The following is a 26,671-nucleotide window of genomic DNA, read 5'->3' as shown; positions in this document are numbered from 1 at the left end:
TCTTACTGGGTGGATAGGAACATTAGCCTGCTGGTCTTACTGGGTGGATAGGAACATTAGCCTGCTGGCCTTACTGGGTGGATAGGAACATTAGCCTGCTGGCCTTACTGGGTAGATAGGAACATTAGCCTGCTGGCCTTACTGGGTGGATTAGAACATTAGCCTGCTGGCCTTACTGGGTGGATAGGAACATTAGCCTGCTGGTCTTACTGGGTGGATAGGAACATTAGCCTGCTGGTCTTACTGGGTGGATAGGAACATTAGCCTGCTGGTCTTACTGGGTGGATAGGAACATTAGCCTGCTGGTCTTACTGGGTGGATAGGAACATTAGCCTGCTGGCCTTACTGGGTGGATAGGAACATTAGCCTGCTGGCCTTACTGGGTGGATAGGAACATTAGCCTGCTGGCCTTACTGGGTGGATAGGAACATTAGCCTGCTGGCCTTACTGGGTAGATAGGAACGTTAGCCTGCTGGTCTTACTGGGTGGATAGGAACATTAGCCTGCTGGCCTTACTGGGTGGATAGGAACATTAGCCTGCTGGCCTTACTGAGTCTATAGGAACATTAGCCTGCTGGCCTTACTGGGTGGATAGGAACATTAGCCTGCTGGCCTTACTGGGTGGATAGGAACATTAGCTTGCTGGCCTTACTGGGTGGATAGGAACATTAGCCTGAGCTATTTAGGAGGGATATCACACCTGGCACAAATGATTGTCTAGTTGTGTTTTTCCTTCTGAGGGGTGCCCTATACCTGCACACAGAGGGGAGTAGTTCAAAGTCCGGGTACAGGGGGTGGCTCGGGTCTAAAATGATTTTGTGAGTCTTGCGAAGGTCCCTGAACTTAAAGATCTCATCCAGGCCTGTCTGTTTGACTCCAAGTACCTTGCTTGCTGTGGTGATAATCCTTCTCAGCATATTTCTCTGGCTGACAGTGGAATTGCAAAACCAACAAACAATACAAAAAGTTAAAATACTCTCCATGAAATATGTATAAAACAGAGACAGTATAGTACAATTAACATTAAAAGATCGAGAAAGTTTTGAGAAAGTACAGTCTCTGTTGAATCTTTTTGTAGATCAGGTCTGTACATTTACTCTACTGAAGCTTATTGTCCAAGAGGACACCCAGGTATTTGTATTCCTCTATAATCTCTATGTTCTGACCTCTGATAGATGTTGCAGAGGTAGGTGTTGTATGCTTCCTGTGTCTATGCACATCTCTTTGGTCTTATTGGTATTGAGGACCAAGTGTGATTCGTCACACCACTCTACAAAGTCATTTAGGACTGGGCCATGTTGTTCCTCATCATCATCATGCAACAGTGTCATCAGTGACACTGCCTTGATCAGCGAACTTATCGAGGTGTCTGTCAAGTGTCTTGCTCATGGGCACACCGACAGTTGGTAGCACATGGGATATTGATGCTAGCAAACCTCCAGCTGCCGGCTAACTCCCACCAGATTTACCCCATCTGCCCTGGGATTCGAACCTAGTACACTGCCTGCATCTCTAACATCAAGGATATCATCGCCCTTGGTAACTCGGTACTTGGTACTGTACTTACGTTGGCGGCGCCCAGTAGCAGCAGGGTGGGGTCCAGGCCCAGTGTGTAGATGGAGCGCATTATGACAGAGACTAGGAAGGGCCGGACACTCCCTGGTTTGGGAAGGATGAAGAGCATGGTGGTACACACCACCAACGCCACCCACAGCAGGATGGATACAAAGGGGGGCAGGATGCCTGGGGATGAGGTATACAAGCAAATGTCAACAACAACAAAGACAGATTAAGACATTAGCGCTGTTCAGAGAGGTGGCATTTGGATTCATGTATTATGCAACATAACTGAGTGCTTCATTATAGCCTGGTCCCAGATCTGTTTGTGCCGTCTTGCCAGTTGGGGACAAGGCTATAGCTAAGATGCAACTGCCAACTGGCTAGACAACGCAAGCAGATCTGGGACCAGGATAGCACTTCACTACACTTGGCACAACACTATGTTCTCTCTAGGCTCTCTGCCTCTCTCTCTCACAATGGGCATGTCCCAATGACCCTTGTGCCCCTCTTAAATTCTGTCTTCTACTAACCACGCGATCCAACGTTTAGTGTGATTATCACACACGTGGTCATGCAGCAAACGCCAAACAAGACTGGGACTTTCTCGCATCGTGACCTACCTAGTGCCTTTAGATTTCTCTGTGACTACTATCATGACATGCACAGTCATGTTTCCAGTCACAAGCAGGCTTTAGCCTTTCCCCAAGAGAAACTGGCTGCAACTCTCTAGTGGTTACCAGAGCCACTCAAGACCCTTTGGGAACTACTAGCTCATGCTCATTAGGCACCACACGGAAGAAAGACTGACCAACAGGTAGGGACTACCTGAAATTGTCCAATGAGAAACGCTTGTTTTCATGTTCTGCTTGAAAATAAAATGTATACCCCTTTTCTCCCCAATTTCATGATAGCCAATAGGTACCAACTGATGAATTGGTTTACAATTACCATCATAGTCATAAAAAACAAAACATTCCTCTTTTAGGGGTTATTGACTCCTGATAGAAATGTAAAAACCAGCAACCCCGAAAATGTTTACAAAGTTTTGTCCCATCGCTGCGAAGGCCGAGAGCCATGCGTCCTTTGAAACACGAACCCGCCAAGCCGCACTGCTTCTTGACACACTGCTTGCCTAAACCGGAAGCCAGCCGCACAAATGTGTTGGAGGAAACACCGTACAACTGGCGACCGTGTCAGCGTGCATGTGCCCGGCCCGCCACAGGAGTCACTAGAGCGCGATGGGACAAGGACATCCTGTCCGGCCAAACCCTCCCCTAACCCGGACGACGTTGGACCAATTGTGCACAGCCCCATGGGTCTCAGAGACAGCAGGGGTTCAAGCTGTAGAACTCAGTTCCTACATTTGAATATAAAAATGGATTTGATCAGACAAAAATATGCTACATTTTATCTCTGGGACCCTCAGGATGACAAATCAGAGCAATATTACTGAATGTAAGTACATTATTTACCATCAGAGGTGAATGCATCAAACCAGTTGCGGTTAAAGAAGTTTTTTGTTGTTGTGCACTCTCCTCAAACAATAGCATGGTCTTTTTTCACTGTAATAGCTACTGTAAATTGGACAGTGCAGTTAGAATAACAAGAATTTAAACTTTCTGCCCATATAAGACGTCCTGGAAAGTTTGCTGTTACCTATACCTTCTATTCACATTAGCATACGTTAGCGCACGTTAGTATCAACCATCCTGGTATAGGGACACCGATCCCGTAGAGGTTAAAGTAATGATGGTCTGTCGTTTCTCTTTGCATATTTGAGCTGTTATTGCCATAATATGGACTTGGTCTTTTACCAAATAGGGCTATCTTCTGTATACCACCCCTACCTCACAACACAACTGATTGGCTCAAATGCATTAAGAAGGAAAGAAATTCCATAAATGAACTTTTAATAAGGCACACCTGTTAATTGAAATGCATTCCAGATGACTACCTCATGGAGCTGGTTGAGAGAATGCCAAGAGTGTGCAAAGCTGTCATCAAGGCAAAGGGTGGCTACTTTGAAGAATCTCAAATATAAAATATATTCCGATTTTTTTAACACATTTTTGATTACTACATGATTCCATATTTGTTATTTCATAGTTTTGATGTCTTCACTATTATTATTATTCCACAATTTAGAAAATAGTAAAAATAAAGAAAAACCCTTGAATGAGAAGGTGTTCTTTTGACCGGTAGAGAGTGGGAGTATATATATATATATTGTGGCAAAGAAGGGGGCCGAGTGATAAATGGCAGATATGTGAGGGCAGAACTAATAAACGGCCTCTGCCCTCTCACTAAAACGGCCACCCTGGCCAGAACTACAGATCACAAAATGGCCGACAGCCAAAAACTACAATCCCCAGAAGCAAGGGGGCGCTCAGAAGGTGGGGCCGACCCACAGATAAAGGACCAAGATAAACCAGGAAGAGAAAGAATAAGGGGCTGGGGATCTGTGAACCATAGAGAAAGAGAAAGTGACAATATATAGAATCGTCTGGATTTACCATGTATGACCTGGACTGTTTGGACTTAGCTGTTGGTGTTTGGACCTGGACCTACCGAGAACCCGATTCATGTCCCGAACCCTGCTGTCCTTGACCATGCCTGCGGCCTGGGCGGAGAATCCAACATACAGGTACTGTCCTGTTCGAAAGAACTCTCATTCTGGGGTGATTTTGGTGACGGTCTTACCGCTTAATTTGTGACAAACTCTCCTAACCTTGAAGAGGTTTGCCACATGTGGTGGAGAATGCGGGCACAGAGTGGTCTGAAGCGAATAAAGGGACGAACCGTACCGCTGGTTCGGTGGACAAAAGGAAGTGTTCAGTTAGTACTCCAAAGGGAAGTCAGTTTTGTTTGTTTATTCAGTACAGGGAAATTTAGTGTGGAGGGAGCCATACAGGCACTGCTACATGCAGTGGCAGCCCAACAAGAGGCAACTAGAGCTCAACAAATAGCGCATCAGGATGCAATGCGAATTCATCAGGATACATTGCAGGTCCAGCACCTCACCAACCAGCTGCTCAGAGAGGAGCAAGAGAGAAACACCCGGGAGTTAAGAGAAGGCCTAAAAGGGGCTAGCGGCCCAAATTGGGCCTCAGTTACCAGCTGCAAATACCCGGAGGCGGCCCAATAATTTTCTTTAAAAAATGACAAAGCAGGATTATGTGGAAGCATACCTCACCACCTTCGAAAGGACGGCAGAGAGAGAGAAGTGGCCGCCGAAAGAAGAATGGGCAGGGCTTCTGGCACCATACCTGGCAGGGGATACTCAAAAAGCGTAATTCGACCTAAGAGTTGAAAGATGCACAGGATTACGATAAAATAAAGGGAGAGATTCTGACTAGACTGGGAGTGACCGATACCGTGAGGGCACACCGCTTCCACCAGTGGGCCAACAGACCTGGACAACCCCCCTGAACACCAATGTTCGACTTGATTCACCTGACACGGAAATGGTTGCGACCGGAGACCTGTTCACCCGCTGAGATTGTCGAGACCATCAAACTCGACCAGCAAGGTCTACCGGGAGAACGTCGATGATGGGTTGGCCAGTGTTTCGTGCATTCATGGGGATACCCGCCCGTACCCCACAGCCTTAGTGAGCATACGGGCTGCTGGATTATGAGATCGACATGGTTCCGAAGATGCCGTATGATGTAATACTGGGTAGATACTGTCCTAACTTTGCGAGGTCAAGCTAAAATAACGGCATATTTGAGAAGACAAACACCCCTGACCAAGAAGGAAGTAGCATGTAGCCCTCAACCAAAGCCAAGAAAATAGAAGGTTTCCCAGGAGCCAACCTCACAGGTGCTAGTAGGGGAGGATGAGGAAGAAGGGGCAGACCCTGTCAATAGCAATCAGCCCGGTACCAGTGGGGCCAGAGTCGATCTGGATCCAGAGGGCGACTATCTAGAACTAACAGACCTGGCAGGGTCCCTGACTAATTTCAGGACGGCCTAGACCCAGGATCCAACCCTGCAGCAAGCCAGAGCAGATGTGCAGGTCGTAGATGGTACCCCCATAAATGATAAGATAATAGTTTCCCCCACTTCATCATGAAAAACGGGTTGGTGTACAGAGTCTCAAACATAGGGGTTGATGTAGTGAAACAGTTGGTCCCCACTCGGTACTGGAGAACAGTACTGGACCTAGCTCATGGGCATATTCTGGGGGGATACCTTGGTATCAATAAAACCCGAGACCGGATTGTGAGGAGGTTTTACTGGCCAGGATTTCAGGCTGAGGTAGCTCGACATTGTGGAGAGTTCCCCGAGTGCCAGTTAACAGCTCCCCAACCAGCTGTTAGAAGCCCGTTAGTGCCACTCCCCATAATCGAAATGCCATTTGAGAGGATGGATATAGTGGGCCCACTACCAAATCCGCCAGAGGGCACCAATACATTCTGGTCATCCTAGATTATGCCACTCGATACCCAGAAGCCATTCCCCTTCGGATGATGCCTTCCAAAAATATTGCCTAGGAATTAGTGCTCCTGTTCACCAGGGTAGGGATTCCAAGGAGATCCTTACTGACCAGGGGACCCCCTTTATGTCCCGCCTTATGGCTGACCTTTGTAAGTTGTGGCAGGTGAAACAGTTGAGGACATCGGTTTACCATCCTCAGAAGGACGGGCTGGTTGAGAGAATCAACCGTACCCTGAAGTCAGGAAGATAATCGATAAGGATGAGAAAAACTGGGATTGCATGTTGCCGTATCTGATGTTTGCCATTAGAGAGGTTCCCCAAGCCTCACTGGGGTTTTCACCTTTTGAGCTGGTATATGGGATGCACCCCCAGGGAATCTTAGACATCGCTCGGGAAACCTGGGAGCACCAATCCACCCCTTACACTAGTGTTATAGAGCAGGTCACAGCAATGCAAGACAGGATAGCCACAGTCACGCACACCATTATAAATGGCAGGCTACCCTGAGGGGATTTCAACGGGGAGATCAGGTGTTATTGCTGGTCCCCACGGTAGAGTGTAAACTACAAGCTACATGGAAAGGACCATATGAAGTGCTGGAGACAATAGGAGAAGATAATTATCAGATCCGACAGCCAGCTCGTCAGCTTCCAGAACAGATCTATCACATTAACCTGTTAAAAGCATGTAGAGAGAGAGAGAAACACTAATTGTCACGTAGCCCACACCCACTCAGGAGGCAGCCGAAGTGCATGTTTCACCTACTCTGTACCCAGCACAAGTACAGGAAGTAAAGACCCTGATCCAGAAAAACAGAGATGTGCTTTCAGGGATACCAGGCCGAATTAAGGTTACGGCTCATGATATTGTTTCCCTACCAGGGAGAAAAGTGAGCATGAGGCCATATCGGTTACCCGATGCTCGACAAGCTGCGATTAGAGCAGAGACTTAGAAAATGTCGGCACATGGAGTGGTTGTAGAGTCACATAGTGAGTGGTCTTGCCCAATTGTGATGGTCTCCAAGAGGTTTTGTAATGATTTTTGGATAGTAAATGAAATCTCCAAGTTTGATGCCCACTCCAATAGATTAACTATTGGAGAAAATTGGTAAAGCTCGGTACATTACGACCCTGGACCTAGCCAAAGGTTACTGGAAAATTCCTCTGACCCCCAGAGCCAAAGAAAAGACAGCCTTTGCAACCCCTGGTTTGTTTCAATACCCTGTCATGCCATTCGGCTTGCATGGGGCCCCAGCCACCTTTCAATGGCTAATGGACCAGGTCCTAAAACCGCACCGAGCTTACACCTTAGCCTAGTTAGATGACGTGGGGATCTACAGCCCAGTTTGGGAATCCCACTTACCCCGGGTACAGGCAGTGCTAGATGCCCTTAGGAAGGCAGTGGCTCACGGCAAACCCTGCCAAGTGTTACTTGGGGTTAGAGGAAACCCGAATATCTGGGATACACCGTGGGAAGAGGGTTAATCAAACCCCAACTTAAGAAGGTCTAGGCAATTCGAGGATGGCCGAAACCAGTAAATAAGAAGCAGGTTTGAGCCTTCCTAGGGTTGATTGGTTACTATCGGAAGTTCATCCCAAGTTATGCCACAGTGGCCGCCCCACTCACCGACATGACTAGAGCCAGAGGGCCAAACATGGGATGAAAAGGCCAACAAAGCATTTAGAACATTACAGGAGGCTCTCTGCTGTAATCCAGTGCTGGTTGGACCAGTCTTTGGCTTGAGAGCCGTGCTCTCTCAAGAGGTAGAACACCCCATCCTGTTTTTAAGAAGGAAGCTGAAACCATGGGAGACCAACTACTCAGTCGTTGAGAAACAAGCGCTGGCAGTAAAGTGGGCTCTAGAAAGCCTGAAATACTACCTGCTAGGGCGCGACTTCACCCTCATCAGTGACCATGCTGCACTCACCTGGATGCATAGGGCTAAAGAGAAGAATGCTCGGGTCACCAAAATCACCCCAGAATGAGAGTTCTTTCGAACAGGACAGTACCTGTATGTTGGATTCTCCATCCAGGCCGCAGGCGTGGTCAAGGATAGCAGGGTTCGGGGCACGAATCGGGTTCTCGGTAGGTCCAGGTACAAACGCCAACAGGTAAGTCCAAACAGTCCAGGTCATACACGGTAAATCCATCTGATTTAAAATTGTCTTTTTCTCTATGGTTCACAGATCCCCAGCCCCTTCTTCTCGCTCTTCCTGATTATCTGTGGGTCGGCCCCACCTTGTGAGCATTCCCCTTGCTTATGGGATTGTAGTTCTTGGCGGTCAGACATTTTGTGATCTGTAGTTCTGGTCGGGGTGGCCATTTTAGTGAGAGGGCAAAGCCCGTTTATTAGTTCTGCCATTTATCACTCACCCCCCCTTCTTTGCAACACATCTCCCCTGTAGCTTCAACCCCCTAGGTCGGGATACCGAAGCAAATTAGGCATGCATGCGGGATAACCCATCCACATTTCCCATTTTCTTCCGTGATCTGTGTTTTAAGCCAAAGTAAAACGGTTGGAGACTCAAAAAACCCCGCGTCACCAGGTCATTCTTCTCTTTAGCCTTATGCGTCCAGGTGAGTGGAGCATGGTCACTGATGAGTGGCGCCCTAGCAGGTAGTATTTCAGGCTTTCTAGAGCCCACTTCACTGCCAGGACCTCTTTCTCAGCGCCTCTTTCTAATTCCCATCCTCTTCGGTATGACGTTACAAGCTTGGAAAACATGAATTTGGAGAGTTTCTCCCATTCTTCTCGGCAGATCATCTCAAACTGTCAGGTTGGGATGGGAAGCATTGCTGCACAGCTATTTTCAGATCGATCAAGAGATGTTCGATCGGGTTCAAGTCTGGGCTCTGGCTGGCCACTCAAGGACATTTAGGGACTTGTCCCGAAGCCACTCCTGCGTTGTCTTGGCTGTGTTCTTAGGTTCTTTGTCCTGTTGGAAGGTGAACCTTCTCCCCAGTCTGTGGTCCAGGACACACACTGGAGCTGATCTGTCTTTACTTTGCTCCGTTCAGCTTTCCCTCTATCCTGAATCGTCTCCTATTCCCTGCCACTGAAAAACAGACGTGACACTTGACATTCAGGCCGAAGAGCTCAATCTTGGTTTCATCAGACCAGAGAATTTTGTTTCTCATGGTCTGAGAGTCCTTTAGGTGCCTTTTGGAAAACTCTTGTCATGTGCCTTTTACTGAAGAGTGGCTTCCATCTGGCCATTCTAACATAAAGGCCTGTTTGGTAGAATGCTGCAGAGATGGTTGTCCTTCTGGAAGGTTCTATCATCTCCACAGAGGAACTCTGGATTGGCTGTCGGAGTGACCATTGGGTTCTTGGTCACCTCCCTGAACAAGGCCTTTCTCCCCCGATTGCTCAGTATGGCTGGGCGGTCAGCTCTAGGAAGAGTCTCTGGGTTTCCAAACTTCTTCCATTTAAGAATGATGGAGGCCACTGTGTTCTTGGGGACCTTCAATGCTGCAGAAATGTTTTTGTACCCTTCTCGGAGCTCTACAGACAATTCCTTCGACCTCATTGCTTGGTTTTTGCTCTGTGGGACCTCAAACTCAGCAAAAAAAGAAATGTCCCTTTTTTAGGACCCTGTCTTTCAAAGATAATTCGTAAAAATCCAAATAACTTCACAGATATTCATTGTAAATGGTTTAAAACACGGTTTCCCATGCTTGTTCAATTAACCATAAACAATTAATAAACATGCACCTGTGGAGTGGTTGTTAAGACACTAACAATTTACAGACGGTAGGCAATTAAGGTCACAGTTATGAAAACTTAGGACACTAAAGAGGCCTTTCTACGAACTCTGAAAAACACCAAAAGAAAGATGCCCAGGTTCCCTGCTCATCTGCGTGAAAATGCCTCAGGCATGCTGCAAGAAGGCATGAGGACTGCAGATGTGGCCAGGGCAATAACTTGCAATGTCCGTACTGTGAGACGCCTAAGACAGCGCTACAGGGAGACAGGACGGACAGCTGATCGTCCTCACAGTGGCAGACCACGTGTAACAACACCTGCACAGGATCGGTATATCCGAGCATCACACCTGTGAGACAGGTACAGGATGGCAACAACAACTGCCCGAGTAACACCAGGAACGCACAATCCCTCCATCAGTGCTCAGACTGTCCACAATAGGCTGAGAGAGGCTGGACTGAGGGCTTGTAGGCCTGTTGTAAGGCAGGTCCTCACCAGACATCACCGGCAACAACGTCACTGGACCAGACAGGACTGGCAAAAAGTGGTCTCTTCACTGACGATTCGCGGTTTTGTCTAACCGGGGTGATGGTCGGTTTCACGTTTATCATCGAAGGAGGCCTGTACTCTGGAGCCTGTACTGTGTTACAGCATCACTGGACTGAGCTTGTCGTCATTGCAGGCAATCTCAATGCTGTGTGTTACAGGGAAGACATCCTCCTCCGTCATGTGGTACCCTTCTTGCAAGCTAATCCTGACAATGCCACCAGCCATACTGCTCATTCTGTGTCAGGAATGTCAGTGTTCTGCCATGGCCAGCGAAGAGCCCGGATCTCAATCCCATTGAGCACGTCTGGGACCTGTTGGATCGGAGGGTGAGGGCTAGGGCCATTCCCCCCAGAAATGTCTGGGAACTTGCAGGTGCCTTGGTGGAAGAGTGGGGTAACATCTCACAGCAAGAACTGGAGGAGGATATGCACTCCATGAGGAGATGCACTGCAATACTTAATGCAGCTGGTGCTCACACCAGATACAAACTGTTAATTTTGATTTTGACCCCCCCCTCCCTTGTTCAGGGACACATTATTCAATTTCTGTTAGTCACATGTCTGTGGAACTTGTTCAGTTTATGTCTCAGTTATTGAATCTTGTTGAGTTCATAAAAATATTTACACGTTAAGTTTGCTAAAAAAAATAAACGCAGTTGACAGCGAGAGGACGTTTCTTTTTTTGCTGAGTTTATATGTAAACCGTGTGTGTGGGTGTATATATATATATATATATTTATATACACACTAATATCATATATACATACATACATACATACATACATACATACATACATACATACATACATACATACATACATACATACATATAGTTGGAGTCAGAAGTTTACACATAAATTCCTGACATTTAGTCAAAGTAAAAATTGCCTGTCTTAGGTCAGTTAGGATCACCATTTTAAGAATGTGAAATGTCAGAATAATAGTAGAGAGAATTATTTATTTCAGCTTTTATTTCTTTCATCACATTCCCAGTGGTTCAGAAGTTTACATACACTCAATTAGTATTTGGTAGCATTGCCTTTAAATTGTTTAACTTGGGGCAAACGTTTTGGGTAGACTTCCACAAGCTTCCCAAAATAAGTTGGGTGAATTTTGGCCCATTCCTCCTGACAGAGCTGGTGTAAATGAGTCAGGTTTGTAGGCCTCCTTGCTCACGCACACTTTTTCAGTTCTGTCCACAGTTTTCTATAGGATTGAGGTCAGGGCTTTATGATGGCCACTCCAATACCTTGACTTTGTTGTCCTTAAGCCATTTTGCCACAACTTTGGAAGTATGTTTGGTGTCATTGTCCAATTGGAAGACCCATTTGCGACCAAGCTTTAACTTCCTGAATGATGTCTTGAGATGTTGCAAATCTTCCCCTTTTTCCTCCAAACATAACAATGGTCATTATGGCCAAACAGTTCTATTTTTGTTTCATCAGACCAGAGGACATTTTTCCAAGAAGTACGATCTTTGTCCCCATCTGCAGTTGCAAACTGTAGTCTGGCTTTATTGTGGTGGTTTCGGAGCAGTGGCTTCTTCCTTGCTGAGTGGCCTTTCAGGTTAAGTCGATATAGGACTCATTTTACTGTGGATATAGATACTTTTGTACCTGTTTCCTCCAGCATCTTCACAAGGTCCTTTGCTGTTGTTCTGGTATTGATTTGCACTTTTCGCACCAAAGTACGTTCATTTCTAGGAGACAGAACGCGTCTCCTTCCTGAGCGGTATGACGGCTGCGTGGTCCCATGGTGTTTATACTTGCGTACTATTGTTTGTACAGATGAACGTGGTACCTTCAGGCATTTAGAAATTGCTCCCAAGGATGAACCAGACTTGTGGAGGTCTCTGCGGTCTTGGCTGATTTCTTTTGATTTTCCCATGATGTCAAGCAAAGAGGCACTGAGTTTGAAGGTAGGCTTTGAAATACATCCACATGTACCCCTCCAATTGACTCAAATTATGTCAGTTAGCCTATCAAAAGCTTCTAAAGCCATGACATCATTTTCCTGGAATTTTCCAAGCTGTTTAAAGGCACAGTCAACTTAATGTATGTAAACTTCTGACCCACTGGAATTGTGATACAGTGAATTAAAATTGGAATAATCTGTCTGTAAACAATTGTTGGAAAAGTTACTTGTGTCATGTACAAAGTAGATGTCCTAACCGACTTGCCAAAACTATAGCTTGTTAACAAGAAATTTGTGGAGTGGTTGAAAAACAAGTTTTAATGACTCCAACCTAAGTGTATGTAAACTTCCAACTTCAACTGTATGTTGCTGCTAAATTAATATAGGGGAAACACTGGCAACCATGTGCCCTAATGAATGAAGACCCAGCTGTAGGCCAGTAGAAAATCTCACCTTCATCTTCGTCGTCACCGAAGGGGTAGAAGAGAGCCACGGCCACATTGACCAGCACTGCCAGGTAGAAAGAGATGCTTCCCCACAGAGAGATGTGCCGAGAGAACCAGAACAGAGCAAGGTTATCTGAACAGACACAGGGGACTGGTTAATACTGGTTAATCTGGTTAATACCCGTGTATCACAATAAACCTGGAAATGTCACCTTAGAAAGAGATTACAGAATGTTTTGTCAGTGTAAATCTTGGTCTCTTACTGCGTATCTTCTTTTGCCAGCGCATCTCGTTGTAGAGGTCGTCGAACTGCGTGAAGAAGTCATTGACCTTGCTGCCTTGGTCGTCCCTCTCGGTGGTGGTGAACACGCGCGTCTTGGACTCCTCTGTCAGGTACTCACAGATGTTGGGCACTGGGAACACTATTTGCTCCATTGTGCGGTCGTGACGCACAATCTGATGAAAGAACATGATATGATGATACCTCTAAGACTAAGAACAAAAAGTAGCTGTACTTTCAGGTAGGCTTGGGCGGTATACCATATCAAGGTATTATGCCGACGGTATGATTTGGGGTGCTTGCGTGATACAGTTATAAGCATTAGTGTAAGTTAACTATCTAAGATATGCTAAATACATTATCTCCAGCTCAAGGCTCCAGTTACTGTATGCATTTGGTTTACTAACTTGCTAGCTATGTGACTAGTTAGCCTACATTTGTTTTGTGCATGAAAACAAACAAAAACGACTGCTGGTTATACCGTATGTCTCGTTATGGTGAGGAAGTGTATGAAGGTATGAAAATCTGGATACCGCTCATCCCTACTTTCAGGGGTATATCTAATAGCAAGTTCTAGCATCAAATCAGACAAACAGCAGACTTTCAGACCACAACCACTCAATCAAAGACAGTCCACCAGTTATCTTGCTGATTGCTGATTAAGCCACGCAAGAGCAAGCAAAATATGATACTCTGGGGTATATATATATATATATTATCTAATAGCACCAACAGATATATATTTTTAAAAAGGGCAAAAGAGGCCTGTAGCTTTCCAGAGGGCAAAAACTGGTTGAAAGACAGTCATTATGATGTAATTTCAACCAGTATTCCCTGCTGGGTTGGGACAATGGGATGCGATGAACACTGTCTGGATGAGGCCTACCTCTATCTGAGCGGTGTGGTTGGCATAGTAACCGAGGGCGTCTTCTCCCTCTATTTTATGGCTCAGCAATAGCCCAGTCGCTGGCGGCCTCAAGCTCTGCTGCAAGAACTTACTGTGTCTGGCCAGCTGGAACACACACAGTACAGTCACTCAGTCAACCCAGTACTTTCAGTATGTATTACAGCTCTGAGTTACCCCACCCATTTGATCATCTGATTTGTTTGTAACTTCGAAACAAATGTCTAGCAATGTAAAACACACACAGAGTATACCAAACATTAGGAACACCTTCCTAATATTGAGCTGCGTACCCCCCCCCCCCCCCCCCCTCCCTGTTTCCCCTCAGAACAGCCTCAATTCATCAGGGCATGGGACTCTCTTCAAGGTCTTGAAAGCATTCCACAGGGATGATTCCAATGCTTCTCACAGGTGTGTCAAGTTGGCTGGATGTCCTTTGGGTGGTGGACCATTCTTGATACACACGAGAAACTGTTGAGTGTGAAAAAGCCAGCAGCTTTGCAGTTCTTGACACAAACCGGTGCGCCTGGCACCTACTACCATAACCCAATCAAAGACAAATCTTTTGTCTTGCCCATTCACCCTCTGAATGGTACTCATACAAAATCCATGACGCAATTGTCTCAAGGCTTAAAAACCCTTCTTTAACATGTCTCCCCCTTCATCTACAATGATTGAAGTGGATTTAACAAGTGACATCAATAAGGGATCGAAGCTTCACTTGGTCAATCTATGTCATGGAAAGAGCAGGTGTTCTTAATGTTTTGTATACTCAGTGTATATTGAGAGGATATGTCTGTGTGTGTGTGTGTGTGCGTACGTAAGTCGTCCATGCGTGCCAATGTGGGAGAGTAACACAGATGGTCTAATTGTCAAGGAGAAACATGAGATGTAAAGGGATACAGTCCTTACAGTGAAACAGACCAGTGAGAGATCGATGCCATTCAGTGAGGCATTCTGCATTAAATCACCAAGTGGAGACATCATTCCCCAATCTGCTCAATTCCAAGTCTCTGTTGTTGACACTGTACTACTTATCCACTCTATCCAATGATGGATTAGGCTGCCTGTCTATTGCTCCTTCTGTGGTGATATAGACATCAGTGAGGGAGACAAATGATACAGTTGTCAGCTGTGATGCGGGTGATACTCAGCTGACTATGTCAGACACAGCAGATGTTCAGAAGTGTGGTGGCTTTTACTGATAAACAGGAACAAAGAAATTCTTGGGTTGTGTGTATATATAAATGCTTGAGGCAGGAGTGTGGTATCTACGGTATGTTCATTTGCATATGTGGGGTTATACAATGGGGTGGAGTGTGTGTGTGTGTGTGTGTGTGAACTTCTGTACGCGCTCATGTGTGTACGTGTTATTTCAGAAGTACAAACAGCCAGCCCAGGAGACCTCAGTGGTCATGATGAAACCAGTCAGTTGGTGGGGCAGAAATACCGTCTGTCTGTCTGACACTCGGCTCGATTGTGAGTAAAAGACAGAAGTGAAAAACGCGCTTGACCTTGTCTACCCTTCCTACAGAGACACGTCTCTGTGTGGGTTTTCACGATGACTCAACACAGGAACTGAACCATCTATTCCATTGAAAGTCACATCCATGATCACCTACTGAAATTACATAAGACTAGACAATATAACGACATCTACAGAAAATAATAAGTAGACTTACCTGGCGGGGCAGTAAGAGTGTAACACATAAGTGAATTACCGTTTTTTTCTGTGACACATGTACTTATTGGGCCCTTTTTAAAGCATGAATATACATGGTGCACAAAATCTCTCCCACACACTCAATTATGCATGTTAAAAAACACACACGTCATGGTGTTACCTGGTGGGCCAGGATGTAGATGTTGTGTCCTACGTCTTTAGGTTTGATCTGGTCTCCTATAGCGTTCTCCTCAGCCTCACTTTCCAGCCCCTGGGCATATGCCTCCTTCATCACATCCACCTGGAACACACATTGTCAGTACGGTGTGTGTGTGTGTGTGTGTGTGTGTGTGTGTGTGTGTGTGTGTGTGTGTATGTATATATATATATATATATATATATATATATATATATATATATATATATATATATATATATAGAGAGAGAGAGAGGAGGGAGAGAGAGAGAGAGAGAGAGAGAGAGAGAGAGAGAGAGAGAGAGAGAGAGAGAGAGAGAGAGAGAGAGAGAGAGAGAGAGAGAGAGAGAGAGAGAGAGAGAGAGAGAGAGAGAGAGAGAGAGAGAGAGAGAGAGAGAGAGAGAGAGAGAGAGAGAGAGAGAGAGAGAGAGAGAGAGAGAGAGAGAGAGAGAGAGAGAGAGAGAGAGAGAGAGAGAGAGAGAGAGAGAGAGCGCGCCACTCACCAGCTCCATGGGCCTCATCTTGTAAAGGATCTTCTCAGCGTTCTCGCTGTCATGGCGACTCTCCATGATTGCCAGCAGCAGCTTGGAGGCGTTGTTCTAGCACACAGAGAGCCTGTCACAATACGATCACATCCTAACTCACTACACAATCATCTATGTTACCGGGAGGAAACAGACTTCAAATCAGGTCTAAAGTAATGAATGAACTGATGAATAGCTGAGATTACACTGAGGAAAGACATTTCTGAAAGAAAGGAGGAAAGAAATCGTGCATTCTTCCCTCACTAACATCTCAGCAGATATCACATTGTAAGGCCATAACTACACAGGACAAATGGGACTTTTAACAACAAATGTACTCTCAAATGATTGTCATTGATAGTGATAACTTTGTGTGTGAAGTATGAATGTGTATATAGGGCTGGATGGTATACCTATACAATATTCATGTAGGTATAATTGGCTATTTCTCTGCTGCTAATCCAGCCATTGACTTCCACTGAACACGAGAAGGGGACTCGTATAGAGGCATGCTAACCTTGAGTTCCAGTACCAGGTCCAGTCGATGCTTCCCTAAAGGGTTGACGGGGTTGACTATTAGAGCTATGATGATGTCGATGCCGTTGGACTCATGCTTGGCTATACAGGACTGGGACAGCAATAGGTTAGTTAGTGAGTGAGTGAGTGAAAAGTTCATTTTAAAATGAGAACAACCACCATTGATTTAAAGAGATTGTTTCAATGACAAAACCCCAGGTACAATAAGTCGACAATAACCTTAGGGATTCTTGAAAGTCGGGATAATCCTTGTACGGCAGGGGACATTTTGTATTTTGTAGCATTATTTGAACTAAACAGATAGATTTAGGGCAATTTTATAACGGGGAAAGAGTTGTTTTTAGAATGTTCCAAATATTTTAAATGTTCTACATTTCCATTTCGTCTCTTTGACCAGAAATGGACTTGCACGAAGCAAGGTTCCCAATTTCTCTCCAAATAACTGTTTACAATGCTAAAAACTGGCAATAATGAATATTAACTGAAAAGGATCTTATGTAGTTTATTGCAATAGTCCTCTCTGACTTTAAAGAATATTTATCTCAAAACTGTGATTCCTAAAAGAATATATACACTGCTCAAAAAAATAAAGGGAACACTGAAATAACACATCCTAGATCTGAATGAATGAAATATTCTTATTAAATACTTTTTTCTTTACATAGTTGAATGTGCTGAGAACAAAATCACACAATTTATCAATGGAAATCAAATTTATCAACCCATGGAGGTCTGGATTTGGAGTCACACTCAAAATGAAAGTGGAAAACCACACTACAGGCTGATCCAACTTTGATGTAATGTCCTTAAAACAAGTCAAAATGAGGCTCAGTAGTGTGTGTGGCCTCCACGTGCCTGTATGACCTCCCTACAACGTCTGGGCATGCTCCTGATGAGGTGGCGGATGGTCTCCTGAGGGATCTCCTCCCAGACCTGGACTAAAGCATCTACCAACTCCTGGACAGTCTGTGGTGCAATGTGGCGTTGGTGGAAGGAGCGAGACATGATGTCCCAGATGTGCTCAATTGGATTCAGGTCTGGGGAACGGGCGGGCCAGTCCATAGCATCAATGCCTTCCTCTTGCAGGAACTGCTGACACACTCCAGCCACATGAGGTCTAGCATTGTCTTGCATTAGGAGGAACCCAGGGCCAATCGCACCAGCATATGGTCTCACAAGGGGTCTGAGGATCTCATCTCGGTACCTAATGGCAGTCAGGCTACCTCTGGCAAGCACATGGAGGGCTGTGCGGCCCCCCAAAGAAATGCCACCCCACACCATGACTGACCCACCGCCAAACCAGTCATGCTGGAGGATGTTGCAGGCAGCAGAACATTCTCCACGGCGTCTCCAGACTCTGTTACGTCTGTCACGTGCTCAGTGTGAACCTGCTTTCATCTGTGAAGAGCACAGGGCACCAGTGGCGAATTTGCCAATCTTGGTGTTCTCTGGCAAATGCCAAACGTCCTGCACAGTGTTGGGCTGTAAGCACAACCCCCACCTGTGGACGTCGGGCCCTCATACCACCCTCATGGAGTCTGTTTCTGACCGTTTGAGCAGACACATGCACATTTGTGGCCTGCTGGAGGTCATTTTGCAGGGCTCTGACAGTGCTCCTCCTGCTCCTCCTTGCACAAAGGCGGAGGTAGCGGTCCTGCTGCTGGGTTGTTGCCCTCCTACGGCCTCCTCCACGTCTCCTGATGTACTGGCCTGTCTCCTGGTAGCGCCTCCATGCTCTGGACACTACGCTGACAGACACAGCAAACCTTTTTGCCACAACTCGCATTGATGTGCCATCCTGGATGAGCTGCACTACCTGAGCCACTTGTGTGGGTTGTAGACTCCGTCTCATGCTACCACTAGAGTGAAAGCACCGCCAGAATTCAAAAGTGGACCAAAACATCAGCCAGGAAGCATAGGAACTTAGAAGTGGTCTGTGGTCACCACCTGCAGAACCACTCCTTTATTGGGGGTGTCTTGCTAATTGCCTATAATTTCCACCCGTTGTCTATTCCATTTGCACAACAGCATGTGAAATGTATTGTCAATCAGTGTTGCTTCCTAAGTGGACAGTTTGTTTTCACAGAAGTGTGATTGACTTGGAGTTACATTGTGTTGTTTAAGTGTTCCCTTTATTTTTTTGAGCAGTGTATATAAAACATTTTTTTTTAAGTGTCAGATTTGTCTAAAATCCTAAATTAAATCAGGAATGAGCAGGGTCAGCTATACCATAAGGACCCCTTTCTGCATGTCCTCCTAACATGTTGTGCAGCAAGACCACTCATTGTCTATAAAGTTCTCTTCTTTTGATAGATTTAAACAAACAATATTAAAATCACCATGTCACAACCATACACGGTCAACTCTATCACCCGGGTAGATTAAGACAGGATGTGAATTTTACATCAAAAATGTTTATCTTTAAATTAGGTTTTACAGTCATAAAGCAACTGAGGAAAAACAAAATTGCTGCTTTGTATACCACTTGAATGAATAAAAATAAAAATGTTGTTAACTCTGTTAAACATCAACGTCAGATTTTGTCTAACGTCAACTCCAGAGTACTGGAAGATCTGATCGAATGACTGTTTTTACTGGGGATTTTAAAATAAATAATTTTCTCTATTTTACAAATGTTTGTATTGAACTTTTATTTTTAGAGGCAAAAATATGTCTGTTTTGAGTATTTGTTGTCAACTCTGAGGCTTCTCAACTCCGTCACTGATGGCTGATTACTAAACCTTAAGATTATCTAAGGGATAATGTTTGCTTTAGAAATTTTGTTTTAACTTCTGAAATCTATAAAAACATGGAAAAATGCTAACGAAATTAGCTCTGGAGCTTATATAGCACCATAACACAAAAATAAGTTTGGGGATTTGTATTACATCTAATGAACAAATATATAAATGCCACATGCAACAATTTTAAAGATTTTACTGGGTTACAGTTAATTGAAGTAAAATGAATTCATTAGGCCCTAATCTATTGATTTCACATGATTGGTTTGGCCCTGTCACCCCAATCAGAATTTATTTCCCCCCCAAAAAGGGCAGGGCAGCACCCCCCTCCCTCCTAAGATGATCCCCAGGTGAACCCGGACGTGGAGGTCCTGGACTGGCGGGGTTACACGTGTTCTGCGGTTGTGAGGCCGGTTGGATGTACTGCCAAATTGCCTAAAACAACGTATGAGGCGGCTTATGGTAAAGAAATAAAAATAAAATGATCATCTGGCAACAGCTCTGGTGAACATTCCTGCAGTCAACATGCTAATTGCACGCTCCCTCAAAACTTGAGAAATCTGTGGTATTGTGTTGTGTGACAACAGCACATTTTTGAGTGGCCTTTTATTGTCCCCAGCACAAGGTGCACTTGTGTAATGATCACACTGTTTAATCAGCTTCTTGATATGCCAAACCTGTTAGGTGGATGGATTGTCTTGGCAAAGGAGAAATGCTCACTAACAGGGATGTAAACAACTTGGTGCACAACATTTGTGAGAAATAAGCTTTTCTTGCGTATGGATTTTTTTTCAGCTCATGAAACATGGGGCCAACATTTTACATATGTTTATATCTTCGTTCAGTATATTTGAATTATCTAATGTTAGAATTAAACAATCAAGGCATTTAAACACTTATGGTGCCTGACAGAGTTATCATAAATCCAGTTAGTTGCATTTTATGATTTATTTATTAGTAGTTTGTTCCTTTTGGCATGGTGATAGCTGATACTTTGGTCTATCAAAATTACATTTAAAATGTTGTTCATATTAAGAAATGTTTTTGTGGGAAAAATGTTGATTGTCCCATCTTTCAAGAATCCCTGAGCTACAACCTCCAAAAAGTGAACTATCCCTTTAAGATGTTTTAGACTCAATTAGACAATACTGTTGTGTTTGGCAGGAACTATCCCTTTAAGATGTTTTAGACAACATGGTTGTCTGTTTGGCAGGATTGTAGGCTACTCCTGTAACTTCCAACCACTTCATAAATTGACATGTTACTGAACACCCTCACATTTACTGTACATTCATTTAAAATGGTTTTCATGGCTACGCTTGAACCCAAAAAAATCAATGCACTACCATGAATGTGACATACATCAGGGTTTTTTCCTGTGCTGTACCCAACTGTGAAAGTGCTGATGTATGATTCATGTGAGTGGGAGCTGTATGTGATTCAAACATGGATGTCACATGGCTGTTACTGTACATGGTTGTCACATCGATGTCATGCTCACGTGTTGGACAGGCCTCCTGACCAAAACAATTGGGAAACACTGATGTAGCATACAGTTATGATCTTGCATGGTAGTAATCCAACTCCAAAATAACAACACTATTCATCATCTTCCTTCCATGGTAAAGTGAGCACAGCAACATTAGTCATCTAGTGTAACCGGTTGGTGACCCCAGGGCACTCATTTACAACCATTGTGTAAATTTAACACTAAATATCTGCGTGTGCCTTTCAGATTTATAAACTTGGCGCATCCCATATGCATAAATCAGACCTGTCATTAAACTTTGCGCTCGTGAATGAGCATTATAACTCCGCCAGAAAAACTCCCATCATTCACCTTTTATGGTGACAATAAAGCCCTTCCTTGCTGTATACTTTGGAAGTGTTGGAATTAGGCCAAGACAGTATCTAAAGGAAATCGCAATACATGGCACACTTGATAAAATGTTTTTGGAGGTGTTGGCAGAATGATATCTTTTGCAGTGATATTTGCTGTATCTGACCGTTTCTGAAAGACAAAAACAATTGCAAATTGTTGTGGACCTGTAAACAGATTGTTTAAATGCAATAATGTTTTGAATTCACTTTTTCCATTAAAAAGGAAAACTACAGTAGGCCTATTTACAGTGGTAGCATCCCAAACCCAAGTCATGGGGCCTCCCTGGGTACACATTTTGGGTTTTGCCCAACTACTACACAGCTGATTAAAATAATCAAAAGTTTGATGAGTTGGTTATTTGAATCAGCTGTGTAGTGCTAGGAAAAAACAAAAATCTGCACCCAGGCGGGATAGGGGGGGCAGGACCAAGTTTGGGAAACCCTGGCCTACACACTTCGAAGCTAAATATCAATTCTCTATTCATCTGTTAAATTCTACTGTATGTTATAAACCGCGATCCCTGTTGGGTGCATGAAATTGCATGAAATTGAATTTAGCCTATCTAATAGACCCAATTAGATGAGACGCACATGGTTATTTGTTGCATGGCTACCTCGAGAATATGAACTCATGGCCAGAAAACGTCATTAATGTATTCTGTAATGATGCAGTATTAAGTTTTTAAATGAAATAATGTTTACTGGAGAAATTTGAAATGACACTATTCAAATATCAATGGAAAAGGTGAACCATCTGTTCACCCATTAAACTGCGCTTTAGATCGAAAATAGCAAATTACTTGAAATGGTTTATCTATTTACTACTGTAAAGGGGGTCCAATTAAATGAGATATCGAACAAACAGATACAAATAAAAAACTCAATACCCCATAATGACGAAGCAAAAAAAAAAAGGGGAAGTTTTTGCAAATTACATGAAAAAAAAAAACACTGAAATGTCACATTTACATAGGTATTCTGACCATTTACTCAGTGCTTTGTTAAATCACCTTTGGCAGCGATTACAGCCTCGAGTCTTCTTGAGTATGACACTACAAGCTTGGCACACCTGTATTTGGGGAGTTTCTCCCATTCTTCTCTGCAGATCATCTCAAGCTCTGTAAGGTTGGATGGGGAGCATTGCTGCACAGCTATTTCAGGTTGATCCAGAGATGTTCGACCAGGTTCAAGTCCGGGCTCTGGCTGGCCACTCAAGGACATTCAAAGAATTGTCCTGAAGCCACTCCTGCATTGTCTTGGCTGTGTTCTTAGGTTATTTGTCCTGTTGGAAGGTGAACCTTCTCCCCAGTCTGTGGTCCTGAGCGCTCTGGAGCAGGTTTTCATCAAGTATCTCTCTGTACTTTGCTCCGTTCCGCTTTCCCTCGATCCCGACTTGTCTCCTAGTCCCTGCCACTGAAAAACAGACGTGACGCTTTGCGTTTAGGCCAAAGAGTTCAATCTTGGTTTCATCAGACCAGATAATCTTGTTTTTCATGGTCTGAGAGTCCTTTAGTTGCCTTTTGGCAAACTCCTGTCATGTGCCTTTTACTGAAGAGTGGCTTCCATCTGGCCACTCTACCATAAAGGCCTGATTGGTAGAGTGCTGCAGAGATGGCTGTCCTTCTACAAAGTTCTCCCATCTCCACAGAGGAACTCTGGAGCTCGGTCAGAGTGACCATTGGGTTCTTGGTCACCTCCATGAACAAGGCCCTTCTCTCAAGGCCCTTCTCTCAAGGCCCTTCTCTCAAGGCCCTTCACAGTTATGAAAACTTCGGACACTAAAGAGGCCTTACTACGTACTCTGAAAAACACCAAAAGAAAGATGCCCAGGGTCCCTGCTCATCTGTGTGAATGTGCCCTAGGCATGCTGCAAGGAGGCATGAGGACTGCAGATGTGGCCAGGGCAATAACTTGCAATGTCCGTACTGTGAGACGCCTAAGACAGCGCTACAGGGAGACAGGACGGACATCTGATCGTCTTCGCAGTGGCAGACCACGTGTAACAACACCTGTACAGGATCGGTACATCCGAACATTACACCTGCGGGACAGGTACAGGATGGCAACAACTGCCCGAGTCACACCAGGAACGCCCAATCCCTCCATCAGTGCTCAGACTGTCCGCGAGAGGCTGGACTGAGGGCTTGTAGGCCTGTTGTAAGGCAGGTCCTCACCAGACATCACCGGCAACAACGTCGCCTATGGGCACAAACCCACCGTCGCTGGACCCGACAGGACCGGCAAAAAGTGCTCTTCACTGATGTGTCACGGTTTTGTCTCACCAGCGGTGATGGTCGGATTTGCGTTCATCGTCGAAGTAATGAGCGGTACACCAAGGCCTGTACTCTGGAGCGGGATCGATTTGGAGGTGGAGGGTCCGTCATGGTCTGGGGCGGAGTCACAGCATCATCGGACTGAGCTTGTTATCATTGCAGGCAATCTCAACGCTGTGCGTTACAGGGAAGACATCCTCCTCCCTCATGTGGTACCCTTCTTGCAGGCTCATCCTGACAATGCCACCAGCCATACTGCTCGTTCTGTGCGTGATTTCCTGCAAGACAGGAATGTCAGTGTTCTGCCATGGCCAGTGAAGAGCCCGGATCTCAATCCCATTGAGCACGTCTGGGACCTGTTGGATCGGAGGGGGATGGCTAGGGCCATTCCCCCCAGAAATGTCAAGGAACTTGCAGGTGCCTTAGTGGAAGAGTGGGGTAACATCTCACAGCAAGAACTGGCAAATCTGGTGCATTCCATGAGGAGGAGATGCACTGCAGTACTTAATGCAGCTGGTGGCCACACCAGATACTGACTGTTACTTTTGATTTTGTCCCTTGTTCAGGGACACATTATTACATTTCTGTTAGTCACATGTCTGTGGAACTTGTTCAGTTTATGTCTCAGTTGTTGAATCTTGTTATGTTCATACAAATATTTACACGTTAAGTTTGCTGAAAATAAACACAGTTGGCAGTGAGAGGACGTTTCTTTTTTTGCTGAGTTTATATGTGCCTTTCCAAATCATGTCCAATCAATTTAATTTACGACAGGTGGACTCCAATCAAGTTGTAGAAACATCACAAGGATGACCAATGGAAACAGGATACACCCGAGTTCAATTGCGTGTGTCATAGCAAAGTGTCTGAATACTTAATTATTAAGGGAAAAAATCTAAAAACATGTTTTTGTTTTGTCATTATGGTGTAGTGTGTAGATTGATTTAATACATTTGAGAATAAGGCTATAACATAACAAATGTGGAAAAAGGGAAGGGGTCTGAATACTTTCCGAATGCACTGTATATACCACATTTGCACAAGGCTACATTTGTCTTCATGCAATGCAATAATTCAACCACTAGAAACTGTGTATATGCATGGTCTAAAGTTATGTGGGACGATAAGCACATTCCCAAGTCAAGTTGAGTTTTTATAAATGCAAATTGTTGCATGAAAACTTGCACATGCATATTTTGGGGGCCCAGGACTGCTGTTCAATGTCTTAACCATTAGACAAAGAGGAAATCCTTGTGGTACATTATATAATTTGTATTTACAAGTTTCAGGCAGGCACACCACACCACAAGAGTGTGATTCCAAATAACCTCTACACGGGCACAGTTTTTGGTCCCCTACCTGGTTCTCGTGGCAGGGTCCTTGGCAGTACTCTGTGATGGTCTCCAGGGTCTGCCGGACTAAGTCCACGTTGCCCTCGTTGATGTAGAGGCCCAGCAGGCCCAGGCCCCCAGTGGTGCTGCCACACAGGATGTCCAGGAACTGCAGCGTCTCACACACCAGGTTGTAGTTGGTCTTGTTGTTCTGGTTCCGCAGGAAGTTCTGGATTCAGGGACGAACCAGGAGGGGGAAAAAGGTGGCTCATATTAATAGGATACTTGCATGACATCCTATCGGAGTGTGAGCACATCTGATCTGTGTTTAAAGCAGGGTGTGTCAACTTTTCAGAATAAAAGCGTGAGACATACACTGAGTGTACAAAACATTTAGAACACCTTCCTAATATTGAGTTGCCCTCAGAACAGCCTCAATTCATCGGGACATGGACTCTACATGGTGTCGAAAGCGTTCTACAGGGATGCTGGGACATGTGGACTCTAATGCTTCCCACTGTTGTGTCAAGTTGGCTGGATGTCTGGGTGGTGGAACATTCTTGATACACACGGGAAACTGTTGAGTGTGGAAAAACCCAGCAGCGTTGCAGTTCTTGACACACTCAAACCGGTGCTCCTGGCACCTACTGCCATACCCCTTTCAAAGGCACATAAATCTTTTGCCTTGCACATTCACCCTCTAAATAGCACAAACCATGTCTCAATTGTCACAAGGCTTAACAATCCTTCTTTAACCCGTCTCCTCACCTTCATCTACACTGATTAAAGTGGATTAAACAAGTGACATCAATAAGGGATCATTGCTTTCAGCTGGATTCACCTGGTCAGTCTGTCATGGCAAGAGCAGGTGTCCAAATGTTTTGTATACTCTGTGTATATTGACAATAATACCCTGTTACACCGGATATAAAACCAACCCAGATGGTTACATAAACGCTGGATTCCTAAATAGATGTGGTGCTATGATAGGCTGCTGTTAGATCTCTGTGGAGATTCTGACTCATAATGGAGATGAGAAGAAAAATGATCATGCTCAGCTCAGAATCTAATCTGTTTCCTCAAATGCAGTGGGCCTACCTGCTAATCCCTGTTGAGATTATTCACTTGTGATTCACTCATCAGGTGAACATGGTAAACACTAGTAAATTCAGTTTGTGGTCAGAGGAACTATGATCTCTCCATACACTGCCTATGCTGGTGACAAATCCTCAATAAGGTTTATTCAATTCAATACCTGCAGGTCCCTGTTGTGGTTCTCACAGAGCAGCTGCAGGTAGCGCAGGATAGGCTTCATGATGGTAATTGCCCGGCTCATCTGGGCCTCCTCCTCCCTCTCCTCGGCCCCTCCCCCGGGCCCTTCACCGGCCTGGCCCTCCAGGTCCGTGTCCCGCTCCTTCCGGAAGGAGACAAAGGCCTTGGAGGTGGCCGAGGACGCCTCCTTCAACTGGCCACGCATGTTGTCTATCATGTGCAGGGAAGAGTCTTTTGCTAGAGGAGGAGACGGGGTGGGTCACTGAAGGGTTGCAAAATTCTGGAAACATTCCTAAACATTTACAGGTTTTCCAGAAATGTTGAGGATTTCTGCTGACCAGGGTTAAAGGTTGATTTCCTTTCAAGTCAGACAATTTTGCAGTGGAATTAAGATTCAGGATTTGAAAATGTAGCATAACTTTTTGGATTATGTCATCACTTGAATTGCAATACACT

At 44.9% G+C, this 26,671-nt stretch overlaps 1 protein-coding gene across 3 annotated transcripts in view; it reads right to left on the bottom strand.

Annotated features, from left to right (window-relative positions):
* Positions 1-26,671, bottom strand: part of LOC129866873 (inositol 1,4,5-trisphosphate receptor type 2-like) — a 156,750-nt gene that overhangs the window by 41,864 nt on the left and 88,215 nt on the right. For all 3 annotated transcript variants that reach the window (XM_055939881.1, XM_055939882.1, XM_055939883.1), the window contains 9 exons: positions 26,199-26,452; positions 24,972-25,172; positions 16,698-16,808; positions 16,160-16,255; positions 15,642-15,761; positions 13,780-13,905; positions 12,877-13,069; positions 12,621-12,746; positions 1,568-1,743 (listed from right to left, as the gene is read on the bottom strand). In XM_055939881.1, coding sequence (XP_055795856.1) covers positions 1,568-1,743; positions 12,621-12,746; positions 12,877-13,069; positions 13,780-13,905; positions 15,642-15,761; positions 16,160-16,255; positions 16,698-16,808; positions 24,972-25,172; positions 26,199-26,452 — 1,403 coding nt within the window. The remainder of the gene's footprint in view (positions 1-1,567; positions 1,744-12,620; positions 12,747-12,876; positions 13,070-13,779; positions 13,906-15,641; positions 15,762-16,159; positions 16,256-16,697; positions 16,809-24,971; positions 25,173-26,198; positions 26,453-26,671) is intronic.

The sequence above is a fragment of the Salvelinus fontinalis genome, chromosome 12, assembly GCF_029448725.1.
Source record: "Salvelinus fontinalis isolate EN_2023a chromosome 12, ASM2944872v1, whole genome shotgun sequence".
Classification (NCBI taxonomy): domain Eukaryota; kingdom Metazoa; phylum Chordata; class Actinopteri; order Salmoniformes; family Salmonidae; genus Salvelinus; species Salvelinus fontinalis.
The sequence above is the reverse complement of the archived record's forward strand: the minus strand, read 5'-3'. Positions and strand labels throughout refer to the sequence as shown.